General features: G+C 44.0%; 1 protein-coding gene across 2 annotated transcripts; it reads right to left on the reverse strand.

Annotated features, from left to right (window-relative positions):
- Window positions 1-4,739: 4,739 nt before the first annotated feature.
- On the reverse strand, window positions 4,740-21,679 carry khdrbs1b (KH domain containing, RNA binding, signal transduction associated 1b). Of its 2 annotated transcripts, XR_003928918.1 has the most exons (11): window positions 21,261-21,679; window positions 19,078-19,199; window positions 17,694-17,810; window positions 17,107-17,253; window positions 13,758-13,891; window positions 13,000-13,237; window positions 11,760-11,827; window positions 11,364-11,422; window positions 9,929-10,114; window positions 7,703-7,766; window positions 4,740-6,260 (listed from the first exon to the last, which is right to left on the reverse strand). XR_003928918.1 is itself a non-coding variant. In XM_030063199.1 (9 exons), the coding sequence occupies exons 1-9, from the start codon at window positions 21,352-21,354 to the stop codon at window positions 10,011-10,013; spliced, it is 1,083 nt and encodes a 360-aa protein (XP_029919059.1). In that variant the 5' UTR covers window positions 21,355-21,679; the 3' UTR covers window positions 8,776-10,010. The 2 variants fall into 2 exon arrangements, 1 of the variants encoding a protein (XP_029919059.1); XM_030063199.1 differs by lacking the exons at window positions 4,740-6,260; window positions 7,703-7,766 and having other exon boundaries at window positions 8,776-10,114.
- Between the last annotated feature and the right edge of the window lie 5,654 nt (window positions 21,680-27,333).

Here is a 27,333-nt window from a genome sequence, read left to right on the forward strand (position 1 = left end):
CAACAACCAATATAAAACCAATAACAGCCCATTTATTTGACATTATTTTTCATCATAATGCTTTGATCGGTTATTACATGCATTTACAGTTCAGTAGTTTAACGTTCCCACGCTTTAGCTAGATTGAAAGAGCAATTTAGGCTACACATGTTTTTGTGACGCAATGCTAAGAAGCAGCTCTAATTTATGTTGACCTGTCATGGATGTCATTCCACTGCTCAGTAATAATAACAGTAATAATAATCCTGGCTCAAATCTAAATGTGCTTGTCAAGCAGAGCAATACACCCAGTTTTGTCATACGCCTCCGTGAAAGTAACTTGACTAACCCTGTCAGCCACCAAACTTGTTCACCTGGCTCTTTCACAAAGCCCTTAAGCTTTGGCCTCCCACTTTAAACTGAAGTTAATGACCCACACTACTTCTCCGTGATCCAGTTCATTATGAAAGCTAATACCACTGGCTTTGTCAGCGCTCATATTCATGTGCTGTGCTTTTCCTGCTGAGCCATGTTTCAGCGCTGAGGAGAGTCTCCTCTCCGGCCCGTTTGAAGGCTCCACTGGTGGAAGGGGGTCAAAGTGAAGGTCCTATAGCTGAATCTGGACAGATCAAAGCAGAGAGGAGCAAGGATTACCTTCTAAACCGGCCCTGCCAAGCTCTGATTCACAGGTCCCAGCGTCTTCTTTTGACTTCTCAACAGTTTTAAAGTTTAAACTTCAACATTCACCTCTCCCTTTTGCAAACTGCTCTGGGCTCCTGCCGCGTGCATTGCCAAATCGGCACAGCTACGGGGGCCGAGACAAGAGAAACTAACTTCGTTATTTTTGATGGAAATCAGATGTGACAAAGAAGCATGAGGACATCACAAGCCGAGGCGGCTGCGGCGGCATGCGTTGTTTCCCTATCCGTGCCTGAGCTGTCTTTACATTACAGAAAAAGACCGACTTCAATAAGGCTTGAGTCTTATTGATCTCCGTCTGCCACTCAGCGATATAGGAATTCAGCACATTCACGTATGCCCAAACACACGCGGTGCTGAATATCAATGGGATTAGTGAAAGGTCTGGCTGTCGTGAGCTTTCAGATTGCAAACTACACTAAAAGACGGCCGTGTTGCTCTTTAAATGTGATCGCGCAATTTGATAAATGTTATTTAGGAAACACGACAGGTATGACATTTTCCTGCCTCCCCTTCACCGACGTAAAGGCACTTTCTCTCTACTCTGTTCTCTCTCCCCGTCTTCCTCACAAAGACAGAGACACACACATATACAGGCACTCACTGTTCTCTCCTCTTTCACTCTGTCTTTCATTAATAAACAACCCAAGCTGTGCTTTCCTTCTCCATTTCTTACACGCACACACACACACACACACAGGCACACACAAGCTCACTCTGGAGTATCCCACGTTGCACTGCAGCATCTAGTAAGTCCTCCATGGCAACCATTTTCGAAAGTAAGATTCATCAACTTTATATAGCTGGCCTAGTTTGACTACTCCAGCCCCCGCTGAGCACTGCCATCCATGATGAGGCTTGGGCCCTGTTCAGACTCCACCACACGGGCGGGGGGCAGTCTCAAATAGGACAAAATCCTTATGCAAATAGCAACAGTGAGTTCTGAAAGTTTTCTACCATGTGTGCTTATGGAACAAAACCATGGTAAGACCCCCCCCCCCCAACAAAGAAAAAATCCAGAAGACTATTATTGTGGATGACACAGTGGCTAGTTACGTAAATAAACAGAGAACATGCGTAAAGCCATCACACACACACACAAACACAAAAAGAAGTGAGTCATTTCAGCTGAGATTGTCTTGGCTTTCTAATCACTGCAAATAGCACTTTCTGCAATTCAGAGTGGTCTAGGTGCTGCTCAGTCATCGCCGGCTTCGAGACACCTCTTAAACACAGCCTTGTGGTCGAGCTGGTATCTGATTCAGGGCTTCTGTGCGACGGGCTGAGCGGACCGGTCCTTCAGCATTCCACTTCACCAGAAGGAATCCAACATTGACAGCAAACACACCGCAACAAAGAAGAAAGCAAACTCCTGCCCTCTTCTCTTTCCCCAGGCAGTAATTTATGTAGCCCCATTGTTCTATTTGTGTGTGTGTGTGTGTGTGGGTGAAGGGGAGGAACCCGCACTTAACAGCTAATGGCTGTTGTGTTCGCTTTCTGAATCAAAACCAAGCCCCATTATCGCAGTAGATCCCCGGCTAGAGCCACAAACAATTGAACTGTGTTGATTCACTAGCGTGAGATTGACTGCATTGACAGCTGATTTCTGTCAGTGTGTGGCCCTCAACTTGTTGAGCGATGGAGGGATTAGTGAGCGCTCCTGGGGCACCGGCTCAATGCAAGACTACACTGCAAAAAATATCCACCTTACCTTGTTTTTCTTAAAGCAAATGAGTGAGACCTTCCATTTTTCCGGTGCACACCAATTTGTCTTCAGACTTTTCTTGAATTAAGTGGTGTGATCTTCATTACTACAAACGCAGGCCCCATTTGTGTTTGTACATTTTGTGCAGCTGGTCAGCATAAACCAATGATTTACATATACCGTATATTGTACATACAGTAATACATGGTGATATGCACATCAGCAATACAACATGCCATCAAGTGCAAGCTGGTAACCTCTTCTGTCTTTATTGTGATCAACCATCATAAACCATCACAGTGACTGTGTAAATGATGGCATTGTTTCAGTTTAACAGAATTATTGATTTCATTCATTTTAATTTTCAAAAAGCCATGGTTGACAAGTATAGTTTTCATTGCCCCCATTATGTGTTGTTTCTCGTCTCTGACTGTAACCTGTCAGGTCCATTCAGAATAACTTTGTTTTGTCCCTCATGACAAATCACATTTTTCTGTGCCAGTGCTCCAGTCTGCATTTGGGAAATTAAAACCAAGCAGAGCAGTGCCACACTGTGAACTGAAAGAAGTCAACAAAATACAAGACACAACGCATTATTGTTTATACAAGATGAGGAGCGAGGAATGAATTATGTTTAGTTAATGGACCCCCAATACGAAATGTGTGGGAACGCAAAACATTTTGCAGACGAGGGCATCCAAAACTGTGTGGGAATACAAAATATGCACCCACAACTTGTTGAGAGGGCACCAACAACGGCAGAGAGGCAACACAAAGCTATTGTGTGGGAATGCAAAATGCTGTGCACCCAAAACTATCTCGTGTGGGAACATAAAACTATTGTAAACGCACTCACAGCTATTGAGGGGGCAACCAGAACCATATACACTATTTTTTTTATTTATTTATCTTCACTTCTTAGGGTACTGGTGCAAGGTTATTATAGTTAATTAAAACTAAACTAAAAACTAAAAGTTAACATTTTAGTTAACTGAAATAAAAATAAAAATTAGACTTTAGAAAAAAAGGAAAACTTACTTAGATAATATTGTGTACTTGCAAAAATAACTACAATAAAATACAAAATATAAGGACAATGTCTTCAGTTTTAGTTTTTGTCAGTTTGGTCTAAAGTGTCAGCACAGCCAGCATGAGGAGGCGTTGGTGCTGATGTTTATTCAAACTGGGACGCAGACATGACCGGGAGTCAACTGCCTTCACAAAATGTTGGCTTTGGATTGGAATACCTGTTCTGCACTTCTTCAATCTTGCCACTGATATGACAAGTACCCCCCATATTATAATGATAACAAAAAAAAAAAAAAAAAAAAAACTAATACTGAAACTAATAAAAAACTAAACTAAAACTCAACATAAAAAATAAATAAAAAAAAAAAAACTAATTGAAATGAGAAAACTAAATAAACTGAATTAAAATTAAATACAAATAAAAACTAATGAATAATACAGAACAAAAATTTTTGTGCTTAATGACTTGACATTTTTTACAGTGTAGATACACTGTAGAAATTCTCACTCCATGATTGATAGGGATACTTTGAAGCTGCCTTGTTTATCTGGGTCAACAAGTAATTGAAATGTTAATGGTTGAACAGCAGCATGTTTTACATGCTAAAGCAGAGACAAAGCGATTGCGGGGGGAAATTTGCATGTCAGTCGATACACATGCAAATCTTAAGTGGTCTGAGTGCTCAGGTTTCTAACGTGGATGGCCGTGGTGTGAAGGGGAGACACAGTGGGATTCAAACCCATTTCAGCAACACATCTCCATTTATTAAGGGTTTGTCACAGATGCTTTATTTATCAGTGGGAAGAGTGAAAGTTCTGGTCAGGATAGTCGTCCTGTCCTCATTTCGCTGGACACCACTGCCTGCAGGACCGAGGATTGTGCTTCTCAGGATGAAGCAACAGCTGATGTGTGTATGCGGGGGAGGCTGATTGTCACCATCTTCACTGGCATCAGCATGCGATGTTCCTCTGCTGTGTGAACGTGTTAGGACCAGAAGACCCAATCCAGCTGTCCACCATTTCTGCCCACATTATCTCCACCACTCTATCTCTCTCTCTCTCTCTCTCACACACACACACACACACACACAGCAATTTAACACATCCTCCTCCGCGCTCTGTTGCTCGCTTCATACGCACATCTGTGCACGTCCCTCAAAAAAAAAAAAAAGAAGACAAACCGATTTCCTGTCTCTCACTCTTTCCCATCTATTCTCCCACGTACAGTATTCTGTGAATACTTGATGCCAGTTGACAACATGGAGGTGGATGGTGAAGATGGCCACAGCCGGGAGGAAACATCACAGATGACTGATACACAGCTTACTTAAATTCAGCTCTACTTTTATTGATCGCTGCAAAGTAACATTTACTTTCTTTTCCACACTTATGTTCTTGACAGTTCATTGATTCAAACAAAGAAGATTGCTTCCACACCATCACTTATCTCTTCCATTAGATTACAGGAGACAAAGAAATCATTATTTCAGACATAATGGCAAATAAAGATTGAAAAATGATCTGCTTTGGATATGGCCCGTTGACGTCTCATCTCAAATGATGGTTTCTACCCGATATCTCTAAGCCGCTAGCTTTTCCAATAAGGTAAATGGAGCCTCCAAGTTGGCTAATGCTGCCTTTGACCAGTGGATCGGGACAGAGAAATTTGTTTTTAATATAGGAAAGTACAGATCTGACCTCTAAATGCAAGTGAAAACCGCAGACAGCGATAATATCATCAGTGATAATGGCAGAAAATGGCATAGGGAGGGAATCAAATCAGCGGAGACTAGATGGATAGGGGGTGGAAGTCAAAGTTGGTAATGTCTGTCTTCACCCTCTGTCCCTCTCGTTCACACACACACACACACACACATCTCTTTTCCCAGCTCCATCTCACTGAATTATCATACTTGGATGCTGAACCGAGGGGAACAGGCCAACATTGGTTATGAAAGCTTTGCACATTTGCAGGGAGGGTACATGTGAGTACATGCAAATAGGCAGTGCATTTGCATTTGATATCCTCAGGGCTACATAGGCTATGCTATGCCAAGGTGTGTGTGTGTGTGTGTGCGTGCGGCTGGGCATGTGAGCGTGTGTCGAGGACCCGTCCGTAAAAGATACAGATCCGCTCTCTCCAGGCATCTTTGACACACGAGCGCCGCGTCTAATTTCACATGGCAAAAAGGCATGGATACTAAACAGCACACTCGCAGAATGTTAAAGAATGGCATACTTTAAATGCAGAGTCATACAATTCTCTCTGGGGCACGAAAACCTTGAACAGAGGAATACAGCTTGCCTTGCAGAAAGTAAAGATAGTTCATTTCACATCTAATTCAAGGGTTAAGAGAAATTAAAAACAATTTCACAGCCTACTATAACAGGAGTGCTCATTTTATGGTACATTATACTGTAACAATTAGATTTGTCAGAAGAAGGGGGGAAAATGTGCACGACAACATACAATCCATCAAGACTTCAGTGTCTTCGATGTTTGAAAAATTTTACACGGAGATATCACAACGGTAATTCAATATTGCACATGATCAGAAGATAGTCCACGTAAAAAAGGTGGGTGTTGGGTGGATGCTCTTTAGTGATGCGGCTTAGCTGACCAGCTGCAGTCTTTGTCCTGTTCCAGTGGGAGTGGAAGCCGGCTCCTCTGCCCACACAGTGCATCGGCTGGGTCCTGTGGGCCTCTTGGCAGCAGGCCCACCTTTCAGCCTCCCCCTCCCGCGGGAACAAGAGCCGGGCCCCGGGCCACTCCTTTTACCGGCGCGCACCGAGCGCTTCGTCTGACCACCTCCCTCACGCCGAGGCTGCCTCTTACGCACGGCGTCAACTGTGGGGGACAGAAAAGGCCGCGAGGGAGACGCTGGGTTGAGTTGTCATGTAAACACGGTGCACTGCTTCTTTAAGCAATAAGCCACGAGAGGCTGTGCTTTACGGCGAATTGGGAGCAGCTGAGAGGTGTTGTTCCGTACAATGTGAGGCGCATTACTGTAAAGCTCAACCTCAAGTGGCTTATTGCCTTTATAAAAAAAAAAAAAAAAAACAGCAGTAAAAACACCATTACAATAAAAAAGGATCCAATTCTCAAAAAAAAAAATCTTTCATTTTTAATTAGTTGACGTAGATATTCTCATAACGAGCAATGTTGCACTTGACTTGGTGGCCAAACAATGCGGTTGCCTAGCAACACATCATTACAGTCTTGAGTGGTAATGTTCAGTTACAACATTAATATTTTAATTAAGTGAACAGTGCTATGGTCACATGTGTGAGTTTATTGGGTATTTCCCAAGGGACGTCGGCCAATCAGATCTAAGGATCTTTTAAAATATGGGATGTTGAGGAAACCGGGACTCACAGGGGGGAGAAACATCACATACTGTATGTTATCTTGTTGCAGCTTGTGACTGAGCCATGTCATTGAACATATTGATTTTGCTTTCTGGGGCTTACATGAGGGAAAAAGCTTCATTCTCTGAAAAGCCCAAACTAGCTCCATCTGCAGCAGTGGATTACTGACATCTGCACAGCTGTCGACCCAGATAGGTTTGTTGATGTAAAGTAATGTGGGACTTCATTTTCATGTTTATCTGGAAGCCGGTGGTCATGTTGAGCAGTCTGTGAAGGAGTGATTCCTGTGATTCCAGCCTTTTCGACAATCCTGTAGTTTGCATTCACGATCCAACACCCTGTGGTTAGCTATCATCTACAATGTCTGGAATTCTTGCCACCAAGCTCTGCTGTGAGATCTGGCTTGTTTCGTTTATCTACCATTCTTTTAGCGACAAAGTAGCCCACTGTTCTCAGCCTTAAAGGCACGGACATCAAGAGAAATCCCTCACCAACCCCTCTCTCCCCGCTGGTTCCATTTCGGGACTCGCCAGAGTCCTCTCGCTCCTGTTTTCCCTTCTGTCAGAGCCTTGAGCTATGGATCCTCATTAGTCACTTTCCCTGGGACTGCACTGACACCAGCTTTTGCATTCTCCCTCGCCGAGACTCACTGAAGCCTAGCACAGCCACACAACCGCTCACCAGCCCCGTCAAAAGCGAGGCGGCTACGGGAACTGGGCAATAATCAGAATCAACCAACCCTTGAAATGCTATGACTATTGTGAGCGTGCCGCTGCATAATGCTGTGCCGGTCAAACGTCTAAACCAAGGCCAGGGAATAAATAGGAGCATCTACGGTAAAAATGTCTTTCATTTTGGCCCCGGGGGGGAACAACATCATTGAAAAGTGAAACTCAAAATGTTTAGCTTTGACGGACATACCTGAGGATTGTATGGTCTCACTTCAGCTGACCGTCTCCGGGTACTCAGTGACCGATAGCTGTGCCTGAAGGAAGGACAAACCCCAAATCAATACCTAGTCTAAAAACACTGGGAGAAACATGAGACAAAGTCATGCAATGTCTACAGGAGTAGATATGCTCATGCAACTCGAGCTTTCTTTTTTGGATAACTTGGTACAGGCAGAACCTTTTAAATATTACAGTAAGCAACCTTTACAGAGATATTGCAAAGAAAAAGTAACAGCAGCTCAACTGTACAGAAGATATTGATATAGATTTGGCTTTGTTCATTTTAGCAAGAGTTGCATTAACACTATTCTATTATATTTTGTTAGTACACAGACCAGTTATTTTAGAACATAATATCCACTACTGTATGATATTGGAAGTTACGTTTTTCTTACTTTTGAGTCGATTCTTTTTTTTTGTGCCATGACTGCAATAATATTTTAAGAAATTGCACGCATTTACCAGCAAGTTTAATGTCAATGGATAAACACACTACGAAATTAAACATTTAGGGTTAGGTTACCTTTACAGTGGAGTGCTCTAGGTTATAACCATCCTCTCCATTGCACTGCCATTAGTCTGTACTAAAGTAGCCATCGCGCCAGCGTCATTCATGACAATGAAACCTAGACCTGAATGGTGGTTTGAATTCAGTTAATTTTCAGATGCTATCAATGCAATTCTCATTAACGATTACGACCACAGGTAAGAGGATTGAAAAAGTCTTATACATACCCAGGCATTCAATGCTTTAGAACTCTATACACATTAGGAAGCTATCCAGGTTATTTTAGAGGTCTTACCTCTGGGTCCTTTTTAAAAAGTATAGAAAGAGAGAGAAAGAATAAGTTGTGCTCTTTTGATAATCAATCAAGACATCATTTAGTAGGGTTAAAGTCTTCAGACGTCAATACATTCATTTAGATTTAAAATGCGTTTTTGAATGAGAAACAAAGCAAAACACCTACATCTGACTGCTGAAGGTTGTTTAAAAAAGGCCATTTCAAATTTTACTAGGACAGGAAACAAATAAAGCAAGTTAAGTTTCATAAAAAACAAACTAAGCTTTATTGACAAACTGCTGCAAAACATCTTTTGGACAGATTTAGTTACCTATTTAGGCAAGCTTACACATGTAGCATAATGCATTTTATGGAGAGGGTACAGATACTAGTGGCAGAATAAGTACAGTTAGGACGTTTTAAAATATGTACAATAGTTCGGATTAAGCTGCAGGATCCCTTCTCTAAAGAAAGAGAAGACCCATGTGGAGATTTTTGTCCCAATCCTTCTTTGTGTACTTTGTGCATGCAGTTTATAGAGAATCAGATCACCAAATGAAGACCTGAACCGCTTTTAGCATAACAGGAGGCCATCTCTTAGCCATACTCTCATGAGTAAAACAAACATTTTGTCTTCAGAGTCTTAAAATTAACTTTTACCACGTAAAACAAATTGAGGATATGAGGACAGTCCATCTCAACAGTGTCTATTAGGGCTATATTTCAAAACTCTAAGTACAATGACAAATATTGCTGCCTAAGTCTAAATGGACAACTTTTTAGAACTATTTAAAAACAAATGGGAAGCATCATGATGAATGAATTGTACTGAATTCCATTAACACTGATTCTTTTTCCTTCACTTGATTTAAGATTTTTTTTTTTTTTGTTTCTACATTACATAATTGAAAGTTTAAAACGTCTTTTTATTTGGCTATATTAAATCAGAATTTTGAAATGTAGCCTAAATGGGAATCTGCAACTGACCCTCGACAGATTCTTTTTTTTTCTCTTTTTTTGTAAAAACAATTAAAATGGTTTCCTAGTCACTAACAAGTGGATAAGGAGCCACTAACTCCACTAGAAATGACTATTCCCAAAACAGTAAAAAAGTAATGGTCAACAATGCAAAAAAAGCCAGAGGGGGTAATAGGGTCAGAGAAAAAAAAAATACAGCAAAATAAACAAAAACTCAAATCAAAAAGAACAGAAAAGGTCGCAAGTTCTCCTCTCTAACCCATCTAAAAGCCGCTTTGGTTGGTTGGTTGGTTGGTTGGTTGGTTGTTGGTTGGTTGGTGGGGGAGAGTAGGTCAAATCTCAAAAGACCAGTTCCGATTTTCAGTTCCCGATTTTCTCTTTCTCATAAAAAGTCCGGTGTAGGAAAAGACCAAACCAAAGACAAAACGGACAATTACTTTTGTCGGGCTGCTTAAAGCGCGAGCTGCCGTGGTAGACAGGCGGTAGTCAGGGCGACACGTTAAGGGTGGCGGGTCCACTTCAGTACTGTCGGTACGGGTGCTCCCTGTAAGGCGTCTTGGCAGCTCTGGGTGGGGGGGCCTTCCCTGGGGCCGATCGCTGGGTCCCGTTCCAGTCATCCTGGCCTGGACACACAAGCACAAACACAAGGCCACATTTACAGCTCGCAATTTCGACTAAAAAGGACTCGGCTAACGAAAAGGAATCACCGCAAACTTTATCTCATCGTCTTAAAATTACACGTTTCATAAAGATTATACATATAGTAACTTTAAACATTAGTATGAACAGTAATATATCATGGTCGAAGACATGACACTTCCCATAAAACCATCACAGAGAGGATATTGCTTCATCACTCAAATGTTTCCCTTTCATCGACTAAAGAAAATCAACAATTTTACAAGTAATTTTCTCCCAACAAACTCGGAAAGCTACAGCTCCGTTTGCGCTGGAAGGTCAGCCTCTTTGTGCCATAAAGCAGAAGGTCTCAGCCTTTTCACCTGTTCATCATCACAATGTGTCAGGGCCCCGCAGAAAAAAAGTATTTCTCACAAGCTCTTTTGGCAGATCTATTCTTTTGGTTATTAAACGAGTTGCTGACACTAATAACAGCTTCTCTTAGGGACTGAAATGGTAGTAGGTCGTAAAATCAGAATTGACCATGGATGTTTAAAAAAAGTTATTATGATTTTTTTGATAAGCTGCCATGCCTCCTTGAATAGAAAAAAAAAAGAGGGGAGGGTCACGGGTCTGACTGACGGGGACGGAAAGCGATCAAAGTCAAAACACCAATCATCAGCAGCGTGGATGAAGCGGTGAACATCAAATTGTTGAAAACACGTCATCGCAGGCCCTCATTGGTTCTCACTGGTTACTAGAAAAGCCCATTGGTTGGGGAAAAAAAAACCCAAAAAAACAAAGCAATTGAGCATACTTCCTGCCAAACACAACATAAAATGCCGTGTAGAGCCGAGTAGAAGTTGCTAATCTTCTCGGCAATCGTCTTTTTTTTTTGGTTTACAGCAATTATACCAATGTCTCAAAATGCATGTAATAATTTTCTAATGTTAAAATGCTTCATGTAGCACCTTGAAAACAAGAAACAAGCGAGTATGTGGAGACAAGGCACAATATCGCAAATAAACTAGTATGAGGAAAATGACACTTTGTTCAAGAAGTACATTAGTAAACAAGTGAAAGAATCAGATATTTTCCACTTGGTTTAGAAAAGAAAAACTTATTTATTCATTCATTCATTCATTTTCCAAGCTGCTTATCCTAATTAGGGCGCACAAACCGAATTTTAATATTCAGTTTCAGGCTAGATGACTTGTTAAAATGGATATTTTGAGTGAAGGATGTTTTTCTTACCATATGACTCATATGACTCTGTTGTCTCTCCGTGTCCGTAGTCATAGTACTCTGGTTCTCTGATGGGCAAAACCATGGACAGAGGAGGATTACTTCTTTTAAGCTTTGAAAAACATCAAGTAGCTACTGACTGGAGTGTCTGGGGGGATGATAATTGGCTCCCATGAATAAGATCAAAACCTGGCTCTCTAGCATGGAACATCTTGGTCCCACTTGGTTCTCCGAATAACATCATACAACCCGGAAAACAAAATACGTCAACAGAAAATTCGTGCAGACTGGCCAAAAAGTATATATCTGTCACCGAATCCCATTGCAAGTGAAACAGGTAACTCAGCAATGTGTGCACTTTTACAGAAGCAGGTGGAAAAGCACGGAGATGTCTGATTCACTCACGCCTGCGGCTGACTGTAGTAGCTGTCGTAGGACTCGTAGGCCGTCTCTGTGTAGCTCTCATCATAGGCCTGAAGAGGGAAGGAAACAGAGAAACACAGCGAGATTGAAGGAGAGGCTTGTTCATGAATCATGAATGTCAAGATGTCCCCAAAGTACTACACTTCTGCTAAAGTAGACACACTCCCCTTCTGTCTCCGCCGTCTGAAATCACTTATTCCTCTGTTGACGGACGAGCAATTCAAATCTAACGGAGTGCCCAGAAAAATCTCATTTAGGAACAGCCAAGCGTTGTCAAGAGGAGAGGTCATGAATACTGATTCCCCCGCCATGCTGTCTGGTGAAGTCCAATCTGACAGCAGCGTCTCAGACCACGCCATGCTTTGACAGAAAAACTACAGTCCGTTAAGCTGCGTATACCACCTCCCAGGCTTCGGCAATTTGTTGTTGTGTCTAAGTTACACGAATCAAACTTTAGAAGTTCTTTTGCTGTATCATGACAGAGTTTTGACATTAAAAAGGACCGAGCCAGAGATTCCGCCTGTTCAAATCTACAATCTACACCTATAAAATAGACATAGTTCGCGTTTTTGCTGTATCGCTTTTCCTTTTCTCCAGCCGTTGGTTTCCATTCATCCCACTACGATATGAAAATGAACTTTCAGAGACTTCGGACTTTCTTCACACCAGTATTCCATCACCGTAAAAAAAAAAGTCGTCCACATTCGTTTTCCTAAAAGCAGCGGCACTGTTGGGTTTCGATGACTTGAAAATGGCCCAGTGAAACGGTCTCTCCACCAGAAAATAGTCCCCGGGGAAACGTTTGCTTTACACAGCCGGTTATCAGCTCTGTGCTTTATGAATGGTGAAAACTTTGTGAACTGCAGAGGCAGAATATTATATAGTGGGTGTTTCAACTAAAACTTCACATTTGAAAATTGAGGGTAATGTTGTGAAATATTTACCGCCCCAAGCATGACTTGCTAAAGTAAAATGGGGGTAAATTGTAGTAAAAGGGCCAAACATTCAAAGCCACTGGAATGGTCCTTTAAAAGAGACCCAACAGGCTCTTCTCAGGCTTTTTAGAGAAGCATGCTCCCCTTTGTTGAAAATTCCTCTTGACCTAATTCACAGCAAGGCCCAACAATGAATCGCAATATTATTGGAATTGCACTATGGACAAGTGCAATATCTGAGTAGCAGGGGAAATTCTGGATGAAGGTAAAATGTGTGACAAACTCACATAGTCCTCGTAGCCTTCGCTTGCAGCAGGGGCGTGCTGGTGGGGGGGCGGAGGTGCCATCCTCTGGGGGGGTCCGGCGGCTGGGGGCCTGGCTCGGGGTGCTGCGGCTCCCCTGGCGGGCGCTGCTGGTGGCCCTCCTCGGCCTGACGGTGCCCCCCTCACCGCCCCACCTCTGGCTGGGCCGCCTCGAGTCACACCTCCCCTGGCGACACCACCACGCGGAGGCATCCCCCTACCCCTGAGAGGAGGAGGAGCAGGAGATGAAGAACAGGGAACAGTGCAGTAGGGAGATCCAGGGGATTATAGAAAAGTTAAAAAAAAAAAAAAAATTCCTCCTTACTCTGCTGACATTTTATTTGAGTAGAAGTGAAATTACTGGTGTAAAAAAGTAGCTCACTTAAAATGTGAAAATTACTGAATGTATTTAAAGATGATATTTGTCTTGAAATGCAAAAAGGAGGAAAGTAAAAACTAAGTTCGGGAGCCGTTTTATTAAAAAACACAACTTCACAAAATAAAACGTATCAAGTAATTAAGCATGAAACAGCAATTTAGGACTGTGTTTGCACTGGTTTGCTCAAAATAATAAGCGGAAATGTGACTCGGTACTTCCAGCCTTCATCGCCATTTTCAGAATACACTGCTGCGTGAATAAAATGGTAAATGAACACCAGCGGTATCTTTCTGTTGCCTCAATGACGGGGCAGCTGTTGTAAAAAAAAAAAAAAAAAAAAAAGACTGTGGTTGTGCCTCCTCACCTGGGCGCTCCAGCAGGGGGTCCTCCGCGGCCCCTGACCGGCAGGCCCCCTCGGCCTCGGGCTCCGTGCTCCTGGCCTCCGTTCAGGTAGCTCATCTCCATGAACTGCTCTTGGCAGATATCATCCATCATGTCCTACACACACACATACACACAGGATGCACACACACACACACACACACACACGAACGAGTGCAGAGGAAGAAAATGAAAAGCAGGAGAGGATGAGAAACAATAGCCTTGGATATGGGAAAAGAGCAGGCAAATGTGGACGGAGAGCAAAGAGAGAAAAGGGGAAAGAGAGGAGGCAGGTCATAGGAAGGAGGAGAAAGGAGTAATGAATAAAAGAGCGGAAGGCAATTACTGAGCTGCTCGGAACATGGCATCCCTCTAATGCCTAACAGGGCAAGCGGAACAAAACAAAACAAAGTCTCTGTGTCGGTGACTCAGAGGGTGGAGATACAGATGGAGAGCATCCACGGTTCCTGCCTTGCTGCACTTCCACACCGCGCACGCATGCACGCCGAGTGACTTGTCTATGCAGTTGGCAAGCCGTGTGTGACTCCACGAGCGGTTACCCTATTTTATCGCTATAACACAATAACTTGGGGTGGATTAGTGACGCCGCCTGTCTGAGCAGCGAAAATCCCACGACACAATCCACCGCCTCTCTCCGGGGAGCGGTCTTAAGAGTGGCGACGTGTCCCAATCAATTCCTTTTCTTAAATCAGTCCCTGCACAGAAAGGGTGACGGTGCTCTAATGATGGCTGGCTGAAAAGAGAGGGGGAAAAAAAACGGTGGATGCTAGAATATGCAGTGCAGACAGCAGCGTTCAATTTCTCTGCAGCGAAGGCAGGCAAACATAAGCCATTTATCTGGTTACAAATTCATCTGTGGCTGCGGGTGATGCCAATGTAACTGCATTATGAAAGCCAGCAGGTTAACATGCTTCCACCAGTCAATCTGTTCAAATTGCAAGCAACAAGTTTCATTGGCCAGAAATGAGATAAATATCAGGGCTGAGAGCCAACCGGTGATCTCATGATTCAATTTAATCCCAATTCTTCGATTAATCAGTCAATCAGGTATTGATGTTGGATGTTTTTTAGGGCTGCCACTGTGCAAAGAGCTTCCCAGTCGACTAGTAGCCGTTACTTCAAGCCATTTATGACATTAATTTATCTTATGATGAGCCTTTTAAGTATAAATTTTACAAGTGCATGCAGAAAGTGATCTGCCAAAACTGAAAATTATTCATCATTTTCAATGTGTCAGAACAACCACATTACATAACATTATGTTTCAACATGTTTTTAAGGGCGAATGCAAGGCGAAGGTTGGCCTGCAGAGTCTGTGGGTCATCTGCTTGTGGTCGTCCTTTGCCCTTCACAGTGAGCCCACACTTTGGATTTCCTGCTGACAGTCTAATAACCGCATTTACCAGCCGTCTAAATGCAAACTTATGTCTCTGTCTGAGGGATGCCACTTCCTGTGCCCATCGTTTCAAACTAACAGCCCTCTAGCGTTTTCCATATATTTGACGCGGTCTTGTTAAGAAAAAGATGCGGCTGTCAAATGAGTCCCCTGCAGCTAGCCGGCCGCAGAAAACATGGTCGACTAGAAGACCCTTCTCATCAACTGATGTGCTATTAGGGGGCGGCCCTAGGATGTTTACGGCCATAAAGGCCACATTTTCAAAAAACACAAGCCGTAACTATTCAATTAATTCAGTTCCGCATCTTTTACTTATCCAGATCAACAGAAAATCAACAGATCCAGAGAAGAAGCGCCACACTCCAACAGCCTCCTTCACCTAAACGCAATTAGAACAACCTGTGGCGTTAAGCCTAATTATGAAAGGAACTTGTGAAACAAATTCAAGCAGCATTGCAATGTGATGAATTACTTGTATCTCAGGTCAGTGCAGACAGAACAACTTGTCTGACTGGAGTGTATAGGGAAATTATGAATATATGTACTAAGTGATGCTGTTTTTTTTTTTTTTTGTACTGTATTTTCAATACAAACTAAGTACAACCCTGTTCTTTTTTCTCCACAACAATTGCAGGACTCCAACATTTACTTCTTCATAAAAGTTGTGACAAAGCTGTGTCAGTGAAGTGACAAAAATGTAAATAAAGATTGATTTGTGGTATCATCGATACTGGTAATTGCTGTGAGAAAAAGAATCTCAATCTTACGCTGGAAAAAGGCTCACGATCTTACACCGAATCGATCCCCCCCCCCTCTGATCATTAAAGTGCCACGACAGAAAACAGTGAGGCGCGCTGAAAGGAAAAAAAAGAGCAAGCCTTTGCTTCTGCGTCTTAGTTGAAAGGACAAGAAAGAACAAAAAAAAAAAAAAAATTCCAGGAATTCCAGTTCGACCAGCAATACGAGCCACATACTCATCTTTCCACCAACTAAATAAGTCCAGCCAATTCCGATGGCACGCAGCGACTCATTAGAATTTGATGCAACTCCGAGCGAAAGCAGTCAAGCCTGAATGATTATGGCCTTTAATTGTAACGACAGGTTCTGCAGAGCCCGACTTTTTATATAACATGGCAATATGAGCATCACAACCTGTTCATCAGCCCATTCATCTCTCTCCTGATACAAATTACATTCCTTCTTCTTGGACTCGATGCGCTAATTAGAAAATGTAAGGCATTCCACAAAATCCAAGGCTTATTGGCCTTGTTTGACAGGAGGCTTTGTTACAACACTATGGGCTAGAGTTTGCTTGACAGCACACACAGAGTTGGCTCAAACCCCAGAATCTCTCAGCATAAAACCAATATACTAGGCGTAGGCCACGCAGGGCAGAAATTACCACAGATCCGCCCAGGGCCTCTGTCTCTAGGCTTATTCTTCTTGCTCCATAAATAAGATTAAGGTGAAGAAAGAGTGACGGACAGATATGTAAGCAGACAGATGAAGGGGCAACCCTGCTGACACGGTGAAAGCAACCCAATTCCTCCGCTTAAGCTGATTGCTTTACGTGCCTCGACTCCGCCATCAGGTCTGTTTGCTCCAGGTAAATACCCACTCCATCTCCATCTCCATCTCCATCTCGCTGGCCTACACCCCGCCCCCCTCCCCCCTTCCTCACAAACGCTCCGTCTAACCTACACGCTGTGACTCATGATACGATTTAAAAAGGCACGCCTTCGGTAAACGATCAAAGAACACTTTCTGACTCAGCATGTATATGGCTTTCATGCCGAGGCTTATATTTCGAGCGCCGTGATGTTGAGCGCGGACGAGTCAGCAGACGGTCTCGACACACACGTGCGGGCCAACGGAGTGAAGATGTCGGCGGCTGACGAGAGCGGCTCCCACTTACGGGAAACAGGAACTTCTTGACTTCCTCCATGGCGTGCGCCATGCGGAGGTAGGCCTCGGGCACGGGCGCGAACACCTCGATGAAGACGTGCAGCTCCATGGACAAGTGGGCGTACTTGGGTTCGCCGCCTTTCCTCAGCCCCTCCTCCTGAAAACAAGGGCAAGACAAACAGGAGCGTCCGTCAGCCAAAGCAAACACACGGCTCATTTGGCATACCCTCTTCATAAGCTGCTAAAAAAAAAATCAAATTAATTATGCAAGACACAGCTGAATTCCATTTACCTCAGAAAGCCTGGAGCATGGGTGTGGTATTCCCATCCCATATAGAGTTTAATAATCAAATCAGACTGGTAGATAACACATTTAGCGGGCTTTCCTGAAGGGGTGCTTAGCAGATGTGAAATGCACCGATGCCCTTGGCTTTTATGTTTACGCCTGCCTGAGCTATCCTGCAAGTCCAACGCCAGCTGGGCCCACTGCCTGGCACCCCCCCCCTCTCAAACACAGGACAGATGCGTTATGGCTTCAGGTAACCTCTCCCGCAGGTGCGTGGAACCAGGTGTGTGTGCGCAAATACAGCATTTTACCTTGGATTTGTCCCTCATGGATCCTTTGCCCAGCACGGAGATCTTGGCCCCGGTCTCCTCCTGCAGACGCTTGATTGTGTTGCCCTGAGGTCCCAGAATCTTCCCCACGAAATTGAACTGATAACAAAAGGCAGGGGCAAAAACAAAATTAGCCCGACAGTCGCACGGAGGCGGTCCATCGCCATGAGACTGAGAGAGCCGTCACTGTCAAGAGGTCTTGTTGTGCATGCTGCAGCCTTAAGTACTGCATTTGCCAGGGAAGGTCGATATGAACCCTCGAGGGCTGTAAGACCGCCAGGAACTTTTTACTACAATCATCAAGCAAAGCCCCGCAAGTCGCAGTTAAAGGCCGGGATCCATCCCTATCTCCACAGACTGTAAACAATGCAGTTACTGTGTGGATACAGTGCTTCCTGAAAATTAGCCAACACTATCAAACCTTTTTTACCAACAGATCCAAGGAAACAGTTTCTCCTAGATTTGTGAAGGCAGCTTTTGAATCAAAAGAAAAGAGAAAAAGAAAACATATATCACATATTAGCTTTGTCACCCCGGTCTTAACGGTCTGTTTTACGACATAAAACCAACTCTTTGAGATCAGAAGGCTGTCCGACTCCACAGGCAGGACTCCTACATCATATTGATCTGGTGCTCCAGATGGGACAGCATCTATAGATCTTATTCTTGTTAGAGCAGAGCCGAACAGCCCAACTTCAACATCTTCGGAAAAAAAATCTATCAAAGCGGTGCAGCTTTTCCACCTCTGAAAGCCTCAAAAGGTGCATCTAATCCCTTAAAAAAAAAAAAAAAAGTCACACCACAGGTTTCTGGCAGCTGCTGAAGAAACCGAGATGACGTGCAGATAGATGCAAATAAATTAAGCCGAGAAAAATGCTCTTCGCTCGTGTTCAACAGGGCAGGCTACACCCTCGCATTGCAACACCGCTTCTCAAACATCACGCGCTGGAAGCATACAATCGATGCTGCCACATGTCTAGAGGCAGATACAGATTCATTCATATGGAGGGACACACGTGAGGTTAAAAGATAAAGCCGGCAGGGCATGTCACAGTATGGAAACATAAACAGACGGGACGATCCAGTCAACAGAATACAGTATGCATTATGCAGGAAATTGGACTGCCCTTAACCATAATAATATTAACATTTTGATCCTTTCAGTGATGTTTTAAAACATCTCCTGTAATTATACCGTGGTACTAAAAGATCATGGTTGAGAGGAGTAATTTGAGAGCTCCAAGTAACCCCATGGCTTTGTGTAATTGAAACCAGGCTGCAGAATGAATTAAATCAAGAGGGGATCAGAGTGGGTAAAGAGGACAGAAGAGGGGGGAAAAAAGGGGGAGGGGGAAACAAGGCTCACCTTCGGATACTGTTTAACAGGTATGAGCACTCGTTCCTTAAGTTTGATGTTCTTTGTTGTGAAAAGGTCCAGGTATGTTTCTCCCTCCTTTTTGGGCTCTCCTTTCTGGATTCTCTCGATTTCTAGAAGGGGAAAAAGGGAAAAGTTTCCAGGCATTATTATTGTTCATGCAACCTAACAGAATTTAATGTAGCAAAGTCGTGGTGAAGATTTATGTGTGCTTACATCAGCTAGGTCAAACAATGGCATCTGTACACACACAGCGGGCACCGCGTGGGTAAAAATACTAAGGGCAGATCTTGCCGTTACCCTGCCTGCACAGGAGCTCCATTTGAAGCAGCAGTGTTTTCACAGCTATGCTTTTGTCCTGTTGCCTACAGCCATTCAAAACCACTAGTCCATCCATTCAGCATTTAACTGTGCTATGCCTTGAGTCACCTCTTCCCTCGTGGCAGAGCACCCAGGCTCCAGCGCCCATAGCACCCAGCAGCAGTATTATAGCAGCCCATTTCAAACCACCTCCTCACTCCGGGCCATGACAACTCCTAAGCCTGCGATGTGCAAACATGTCAGCTGCTGTACAGGCTACCAGCTGCACAACGAGGAAACCACAGTGGATGTCTACCCGAGGTAACCGCAGCGCACACTGACACACTTGGTTTTTCTCCGTTACTCATTTCCACAAGCCTCTCTTTCCACTCTTCCTGTGTTTCTCTCATTCTCAGCGGCGTGGCCTGTTTCTTCTCTTCTATTTCTGCTCTTTCTGGGGTTCTCTCGCTCTCGTTCTCAGAGGCGTAGCCTGTGTTTTGCATATCCTGAGACAAAGACACCAAGCCAGGCAAGTTATTCATGCTATCACCATCAGGCAAGTCGTTGAAGCAACTCGGCTGCAGCAGCAGAAGCAGCAGCGAAAACAACAAGCAGCTTGCAGCAGATCCTCCACCAACCACTGAGAAAGCACATGGACGACAACAAAACATGCAGCTCAAAGCCTCCCTGACAAAATAATCACTGTACCACTCCTACAAGGCCTTGGAGTATTATCTCCTCAATCCCGAGCAGATATTGATGCTATTTTTGTATTCCCTGTGTCTTATAACTGGGTCTTACAGTATGTACACTACTCAGTCGTCAATTATGGCCCTTAGGTTTATTTTTTGACATCACTCTATTTGTTCTGTAGGAGGTGCCATGCTATAAAAAATAATTACAGGATAGAAGACTCCAATTTAAGTAATGCTTTCAGAGCTGGCTGGTGAACAGAGAAATACAGGAGTGAAAGAAAAAAAAAAAAACACAGTCCCAGAATAATAACTGTGAACGCAAAAAAAAAAAAAAAATCACGCACAACAATAATAATAATACCAACAATAATAATAACAATAATAAGAAGAATAAATATCGATCTCTGCAGGGAAATTTATTTTTGCCCATGTCCAGGTTCAGCAGCCCTGGAGCTGGCAGGAATTCAGCGTCTTGCCCAAGGACACTACGGCAGGGCGGCCGCATTGCCGACCCCGTGCGGAGCCTTGAACCCCGGCCGGCGCTCGGGCTGCAGAGCGGGCTCTCTCGCCGCCAGGCCACCGTGCCGCCTGCGGGGCGGCTGGAGCATCGAGGTGACCCCGCACGCTGGCGCACATTTTAACTGCGCAACGTGGCTGCCAGACAATGCGATCAACAGGGACTCGGCCGTGGACACAAACGGCCATATGCATGCCCTCTCTCTCTCTCTCTCTTTGTGTGGCCAGCAGAGTGGAAGTTTTCAGTGAGGTCCGGGGCCTGGGACTCTCAGCACCCCGAACGGCACAATGCAGCGGCAGGGAGGCGAGCGGAAATTACTCGAGAGATTTCTCTAAAGTATCTCATTAAGTGCAGCAGAGAAAGCTGGGCTAAAAAGGACACGTAGCCTAAAAAGGAAGAAGCCATAAAGTACCCTATCATTAAACTGTAACGATAACTCTACACGTGTCAACGCAGTCGCTTGAACCTGAGCACTAAGAGGATTATTGTGTGCGGTTAACGGGGCAGCCCGCGTCCCGTCCGCCACCACACGGCGCACCAAGCACTGAGGTTTTGGAGGGGTGCGATCATGGGCCGTTATAGCTCCCTGTCCAACCCGAAGAGCAGACCCCTTCTAAGAAAACAGCGAGCGGAAAGGCAGCCGTCGTGTCGGACTACTTTACCTGCATTTAAAAGTTTCATGGCGTGCGTAAACGACGAGTCCAGGCTGTCCTTCTCCGCCAGGAGCTCGGGGAGATATTTGCCGTCGTTCTCCATTTTGAGTTTTGAGGGAAGAAAAAAATCTCAGAAATACGTGAAAAAAAACCCCAACAGTAGAAAAAAAAAGTAGTCCAATTATGTAACTACGGAGTGCCGTGTATCCGTTCCGCAGTCTGCGCTTTGCATGTGGCTACCGTGCGTTTTGGCGACGGACGGACCGCTGCTTTGCGTTTTTGTGCTTTCCAAAGCGGCGGATTCCCTCTTGTCAGCAGCGCTGGCTGGATGGAAATGGAAGAACAAAAGCGGGCAGACTGGAAGAATAATGATCCGACTCAAACCGACGGAAGTGAGCTCAGAAGGACGCAGCTAGCCGGACTGACGCCGCCTACTGTGCTGTGTTGTTGCGCGCCTCCTCCAATAGTGATAATCCCGCTATCAGATTTTCAGCACTGTTATGGGTGTACCCGCTGTGAGGGGTGTAGCCTTTTTCCCACTTATAATAAGACCGTCTAGAGACCACCCTGGGAGCCTTCAAGTCAAGGCTGCTCCTGAAGTCACTCTGCCACGAGGAGAAATCACTGTAATATCATTATAGAGTGGTATTCATCTGTGTGTTTATTATAATCACCTTTTACTTTTAGGTATTTTTTCACCTCCTGCCGTATCTGTACAGTATACCGACAGGGATTTTGATGTGATTTTCGTATAGCACAGAATTCTCCGATTTATCCTTTGATAGGGACACAAGTTAAATATGGATTTCCGTCACTGTTTTGGTTGTTTTTGCTGTTTGGGTGTGTCGGTTTTTAATTATTAATACTATGACATCATTTTAAAGTTACCCAGAAATTCCCGATTGTTTCTGTGAGGGTGTTGTTTATTTCCGTGTAGCAACATTAGGGGTTATATCCTGTCCTATAATTTGTGAATTATCCTGAGATTACATTCCCAACATAACAACAGTTGAAGACTATATGTTTGGGTGAGGGAATTGGAAATCCAAACACTGCAGGAATATTAACCTTTTTTTTTTAATTGATATAAATGATAATGATCATCGTTTACGCAGTGCCATCGTTTAATTTGGCCATTTGATCTCAGTCCATACAAAGAGCTGAAGCGGTGGCAGTGCCATTATAGGCTATCTACCGCCCCTTAGTGGTTGTCTTGAGTATAGCAGGGAACCAGCCACAGTTCAGGTCACACATCTAGAACTGTACCCTTGTGAAGAAACCCCCCTTCTCTGTCCTCTCTCCTCCTTTCCTCTGGACTCCCATCGATTCAAAAGCACTTAGGGAAGGATATGCGCAAGTGAAAGGCACAGCGCGGAGAGCGTCCTGGAACACACTCCGCTCTTGGATTGATTCCCCCAACTCGGACGCTGGTAATGAACCTGTCATGGTGCTGAGAGGAGCACAGCGGGTCAGAGGTGAGAGCAGGCCTAATGCATACAAAGCGAGGCCACGCCATTCCCCTCTATCTCGTGTCTTTCAGCATATAGCATGCATTATCTGCTGTCTGAACAAGCCGCGAAAACGGGCCGGGCTATTTGTCAATGGAGTGAAAACTATTACGATCGACCGCAGGTGTACCCAAGCATGCATCTGCTCCAAACAAATGAAGGCAAATATTGTGTGCCATCAACACTTATGGGAGGCCGTGCACCCTCTCTAACTATCAGCATTCAGGTTGATCTATCTCTGACCATTACAGTGTTATTAGTGTTGGGGGTTGCAAGGTTGTCCCGACTCCTCTTGTCATTGACAGAATGGATAGCCTGTGAGCTGAATATCAATTGGCTCATAAAAGGAAGAATTACTTCTCTTGGCAGGTGGAGGAGTTCCAATCTGATGGCTCGCTCCCTTGCCTTCTGCTTGTGTGGACTTTCCCCGTCCCATAACATACAGAGCCACAGTCTGGGGTAAACACAGGGCAGATGGAGGGGGTGAACACCGGGGTTTGGCTCATATGGCCAATATCTTTACATCTGACCACTTTCATGGCTCTGAAATTCCTCAAAAATGTCAGCATCCTCAGCATTTCCCTAAGAATTTTATACTTGCCATGGTGGAAACGCCTCTGAAACAGCATTCAGACCATTATGGGACACTAAAACTCTCCACTAAATCCCTAATGGAATTCTTTTAGCTGTGTTAGTGGCTCCTCAAGGCAGAGTGAGGCAGAGTTCACCGCAGGCTTTACAGACTGCTGAGTAAAAATCCTCCCACACCACAGTGGAATGATTTCTCTGGTTAGACATCTGAAATAAAAATAACGATGATGAAAAACATATTCAGTAGCTCCGCATCAGTCAGAGAGGGGCTTCTATTATCTCTGAGATGGACAAGTGGCCAAAGTCAGCTCTGTATATCTGCAAAACGACGTGTGATCCGAACATTGTACAGATAGAGAATGGAAATGGTGGGGAGAGAGAGGAAGATAAACAGAGAGCTATAGAGTGGGGGAATTTGTAAAGCCTAAATCCTATATTGTGACCACACGATCAGTGGAGGGTTTTCCTGTCCATGGTCTGTTTAGGCATGAAAGAGAGAAAGAATGAGAGAGAGAAAGAGGAAGAGAGAGAGAGATGGCTGGGTTCGGCTTCAGGGTCACGCTCAGTTTAGCGTCGCTACAAGGCCAGAGGAACCTTTTTTTCCCCATGAAAGCTTTCAGAACTGTCACACCTGCTTAGGTCTGTAACACCCTCCCTCTGCCCCCTTCCTCCTCCTCCTCCTCCTCCTCTTCTTTGCAACAACCCACACACAAAAACACACACATCACAAACTCTCTTCATCCCATCCCCATGACTCCCTCATTCCCCTTGTCGTGCCCACAAGGTGATTATTTAGTTGATGATCACTGTCTCCAGGGAGGCTTCTGCATCAAAGAGGTGCCTGTTAGATTTGAAAATAATTTCAGCACAAGGAAAATTGGTACAAATTTCCATCGGTGGTTTGCATTTCGATGAATATCTTATGCTTTTGTAAAATTACCTGCTGAATGTGTTTGACTACATTACGGGCTTTGTGCTTTTGCCTCTGGAAAGTGCAGAGTTATATTTGCATCGCAGGAGGAGTCTCGCTCCACTACTGGGAAACAGGAGTTTTATTTGGGCAGCTCGAGGAAAAGCCATTAGCGAGGATGTTCAGAAATTCTGCAGCATCTCAAAAAAACGATTCCTGGCCCAGACCCAGAAGCCAAAAACGTTAGCATTCCCTGTTAAAAAACTGGAGGGTAAAAAGCATGGCAGGTGAAATCACAACATCGTTTGCTGCGATGAATAAGTAATGTGACATTTTAGGTTGTTTCATTTTTGGCAGAGCTGAGAGAATTTGGGGAAAATCACTGCACTGTTATCCTTGTAAAGAAAACGAACTTAATTAGTCATTTTGAGAGAACACTCTTCTCTACAGCCTCTACTTAACAACACAGTCCTCAGCAATGGGCTACTCTTTTTCTGTGAAATGTGGACACCATAATTCTGCTGTTTTATACTGTGAAAAGTCTTCTGGATTATGACTCACAGATGGATGGAGTTGAAAATGTTTTTTTTAATCTCGGTATGATGAGAACATTGGTCACAAAATTATCGATGTGTCCCCTGCAGGTCATTTGTTCCAGTGCTCCATGTTAACATCATAACAGACAGTGAAAAGGCTGATAGTGGTTTTACTTAAGTGCCTCTAGGCTCATAGACTTGAAATGAAATGCCACTAACTGTATAACAAATTTGGCAAAGTTTTTTTTTTTTTTTTTTTTTTTTGCAACTGTTCCAGCAACCATGTGTTCTCCCACTGCACAGTGACTGTTTAGCTTTTTAGTAATTTTCTTGTAATTTAAAAGAAACCAGTAGTTTGTGGTAATTTTATGGCAATTGTCTTGTGATTTAATTTTTAATATGTAATTAAAACAAATACAATTTCTTTTAAAATATATTTTTCCCCCAAATTTTCTAGTAATCCTTTTCCTTATTTTGTGATATATTTTGCAATTTTTAATTTTTATTTGACTCAGGTTTACAGTAGTTTCCAGTGCTTACATATGTCACTCAAGAAGAAAACAGACAGCCAAAAAAAAAGGGAAAAAAAAGAAAAAAAAAAGATATAAATAGAATAAGTAGAATACTGGAGGTAAGTATGTGCTCACAAGAAGTGAGCGTTATGGCTTGTTATTATGGCTGAATAATTAATAAATAATATACAGCATTTGTATGCATTTTCAACTGCACACTTATATTGCACATCTGTCAGAGCTATGTAAGTGAGAGATAGTGTGGTCAGAGATGTGTAAGTGAGAGATAGTGGGGTGGGGGGTTACTTACACTCTGTTTCCCTGGACTGGGACACAGGACTATCTATAACACTGCTATGTAAGGAAGAGGGGGCTCTTCACAAAGTGTCATGTGTAGATAACAAGTGTCCATGCTGTTAAGTGTACATGAGAGAGATGGCCTGTGGGAGAAAAACTGTTCCTGTGTGTCGTGGGTTTGGTGCTCATAGTTCTGTAGCGCTTGCCAGAGGGAAGGTGATCAAACAGACTGTGTCCTAGGTGTTTGGGGTCTGTGATGATTTTGCCTGTCCGTTTCCGGGCTCTAGAGGTGTGTAAGTCCTCCACAGTAGGCAGGTGAGTGCCAATCTGTCATCTGCAAACTTCAGAAGTGTAACAGCTGGGTCCTCAGAGGTGCACAGAGGGAGAAGAGCAGTGGGAAGAGGACACATCCCTGGGGGACACCACTGCTGACTGTCTGTATTCCACAAGTGACTTCACCCAGCCTTCACCTGCTGTTTCCTAGCCATCAGGAAGCTGGTGATCCACTGACAGATGGCAGGGGATACAGTGGGCTGGAAGAGCTTGGAGGAGAGGATTTCTGAAATGATGATGTTGAACACCGAGCTGACATCCACAAACAGGATCCTTGCATGAGTCTCTGGACCAGTCCACGTGTTGCAGAATGTAGTGCAGTCCCATGTTGACTGTATCATCCACTGACCTGTTTGCCTGGTAGGTAAACTGCACGGGGTCCCGTAGGTGTCCTGTGACCTTTCCCCAACACTAGTTGCTCAGGAGTTCATGACCACAGACGTCAGAGTGACAGGCATTTAGTCATTCAGTCCTGTGATGCAGGGTTTCCTGGAGGATGCTCAGTTTGGCGGGACTTCACACTGCTCCAGGGATCTGTTGAAGACCTGCGTGAAGACTGGATCCAGCTGGCCAGAACAAGCTTTAAGACAGGAGGGATAGACCCCCTACCAACCTAGTACTTTCCTGGTCTTCTCTCTCAGGAAGAGCCAGTTCATATCCTATTTACAGAGGGCAGGGGAATTACCAGAGGTGTGATGGGGGCTGGTGTTGATGGGCTGGAGTGGGTGTGGTGTGTGAATTTGTCCATCTCAAAGCTGCAGTACACATTCAGGTCATCAGCCAGGTCTTTGTTTGCCTCAGCAGGAGGAGATGGTCTTCTGTAGTGATGTTTGTGATGTCTTGCAGGCCTCTCCACACTGACAGGGTGTTGGCTGAAAACATATTTAGCCACTGTGATCTCCTTTGTCAGGGAGTTTCTGGCCTGCTTGTACAGGGCTCCATCCTCACATACAGACATCCTGCTTGGCCTGCTGTTGTCTCAACACTGGTGCACACAAAATTTTCTGATCTTAACCAATTTTAAAAATGTGGGACACCACAGACATAACAACAGATTTAACAAATCTTTAATATTTAAATGGTAAGAAGGGCCACACTGAAACTGGCTTGACCTCACTTAGCTCACATGTCTTCATGTAATCCATCATAATATTTTCTGATACAAGCTTTACAAAAGTGTATTTTTTTTTTATTCCTTTCTACCTCACATAACATAGACTTAGGTTAACAGTTACACTAGAAAGCTTTGCAGCAACTTTGTGTTACCATTGGCATTTTAACGCATATCCAAAGACAAAGCAGTTTCTGCCCAACTCCTCTCCTTGTCTGTCCTGTTGGCATTGAACAAGCTCTCGCACTATTGCCATAATTCCCCAAGCTTGTCCACTCATTCTA

Source organism: Myripristis murdjan, chromosome 11 (genome assembly GCF_902150065.1).
Source record: "Myripristis murdjan chromosome 11, fMyrMur1.1, whole genome shotgun sequence".
Taxonomy (NCBI): Eukaryota; Metazoa; Chordata; class Actinopteri; order Holocentriformes; family Holocentridae; genus Myripristis; species Myripristis murdjan.

Bases quoted from the DNA above. Each gene is read 5' to 3' on its own strand.
- khdrbs1b (XM_030063199.1), bottom strand. From the start codon at position 21,354: ATGGAGAACGACGGCAAATATCTCCCCGAGCTCCTGGCGGAGAAGGAC. The intron at 17,811-19,077 runs GTGAGCCTTGTT...TTTTGTTATCAG, and splicing joins CTGTTAAACAGTATCCGAAG to TTCAATTTCGTGGGGAAGAT. The intron at 11,828-12,999 runs GTGAGTTTGTCA...TTCCCTCTTCAG, and splicing joins GCGAAGGCTACGAGGACTAT to GCCTATGATGAGAGCTACAC.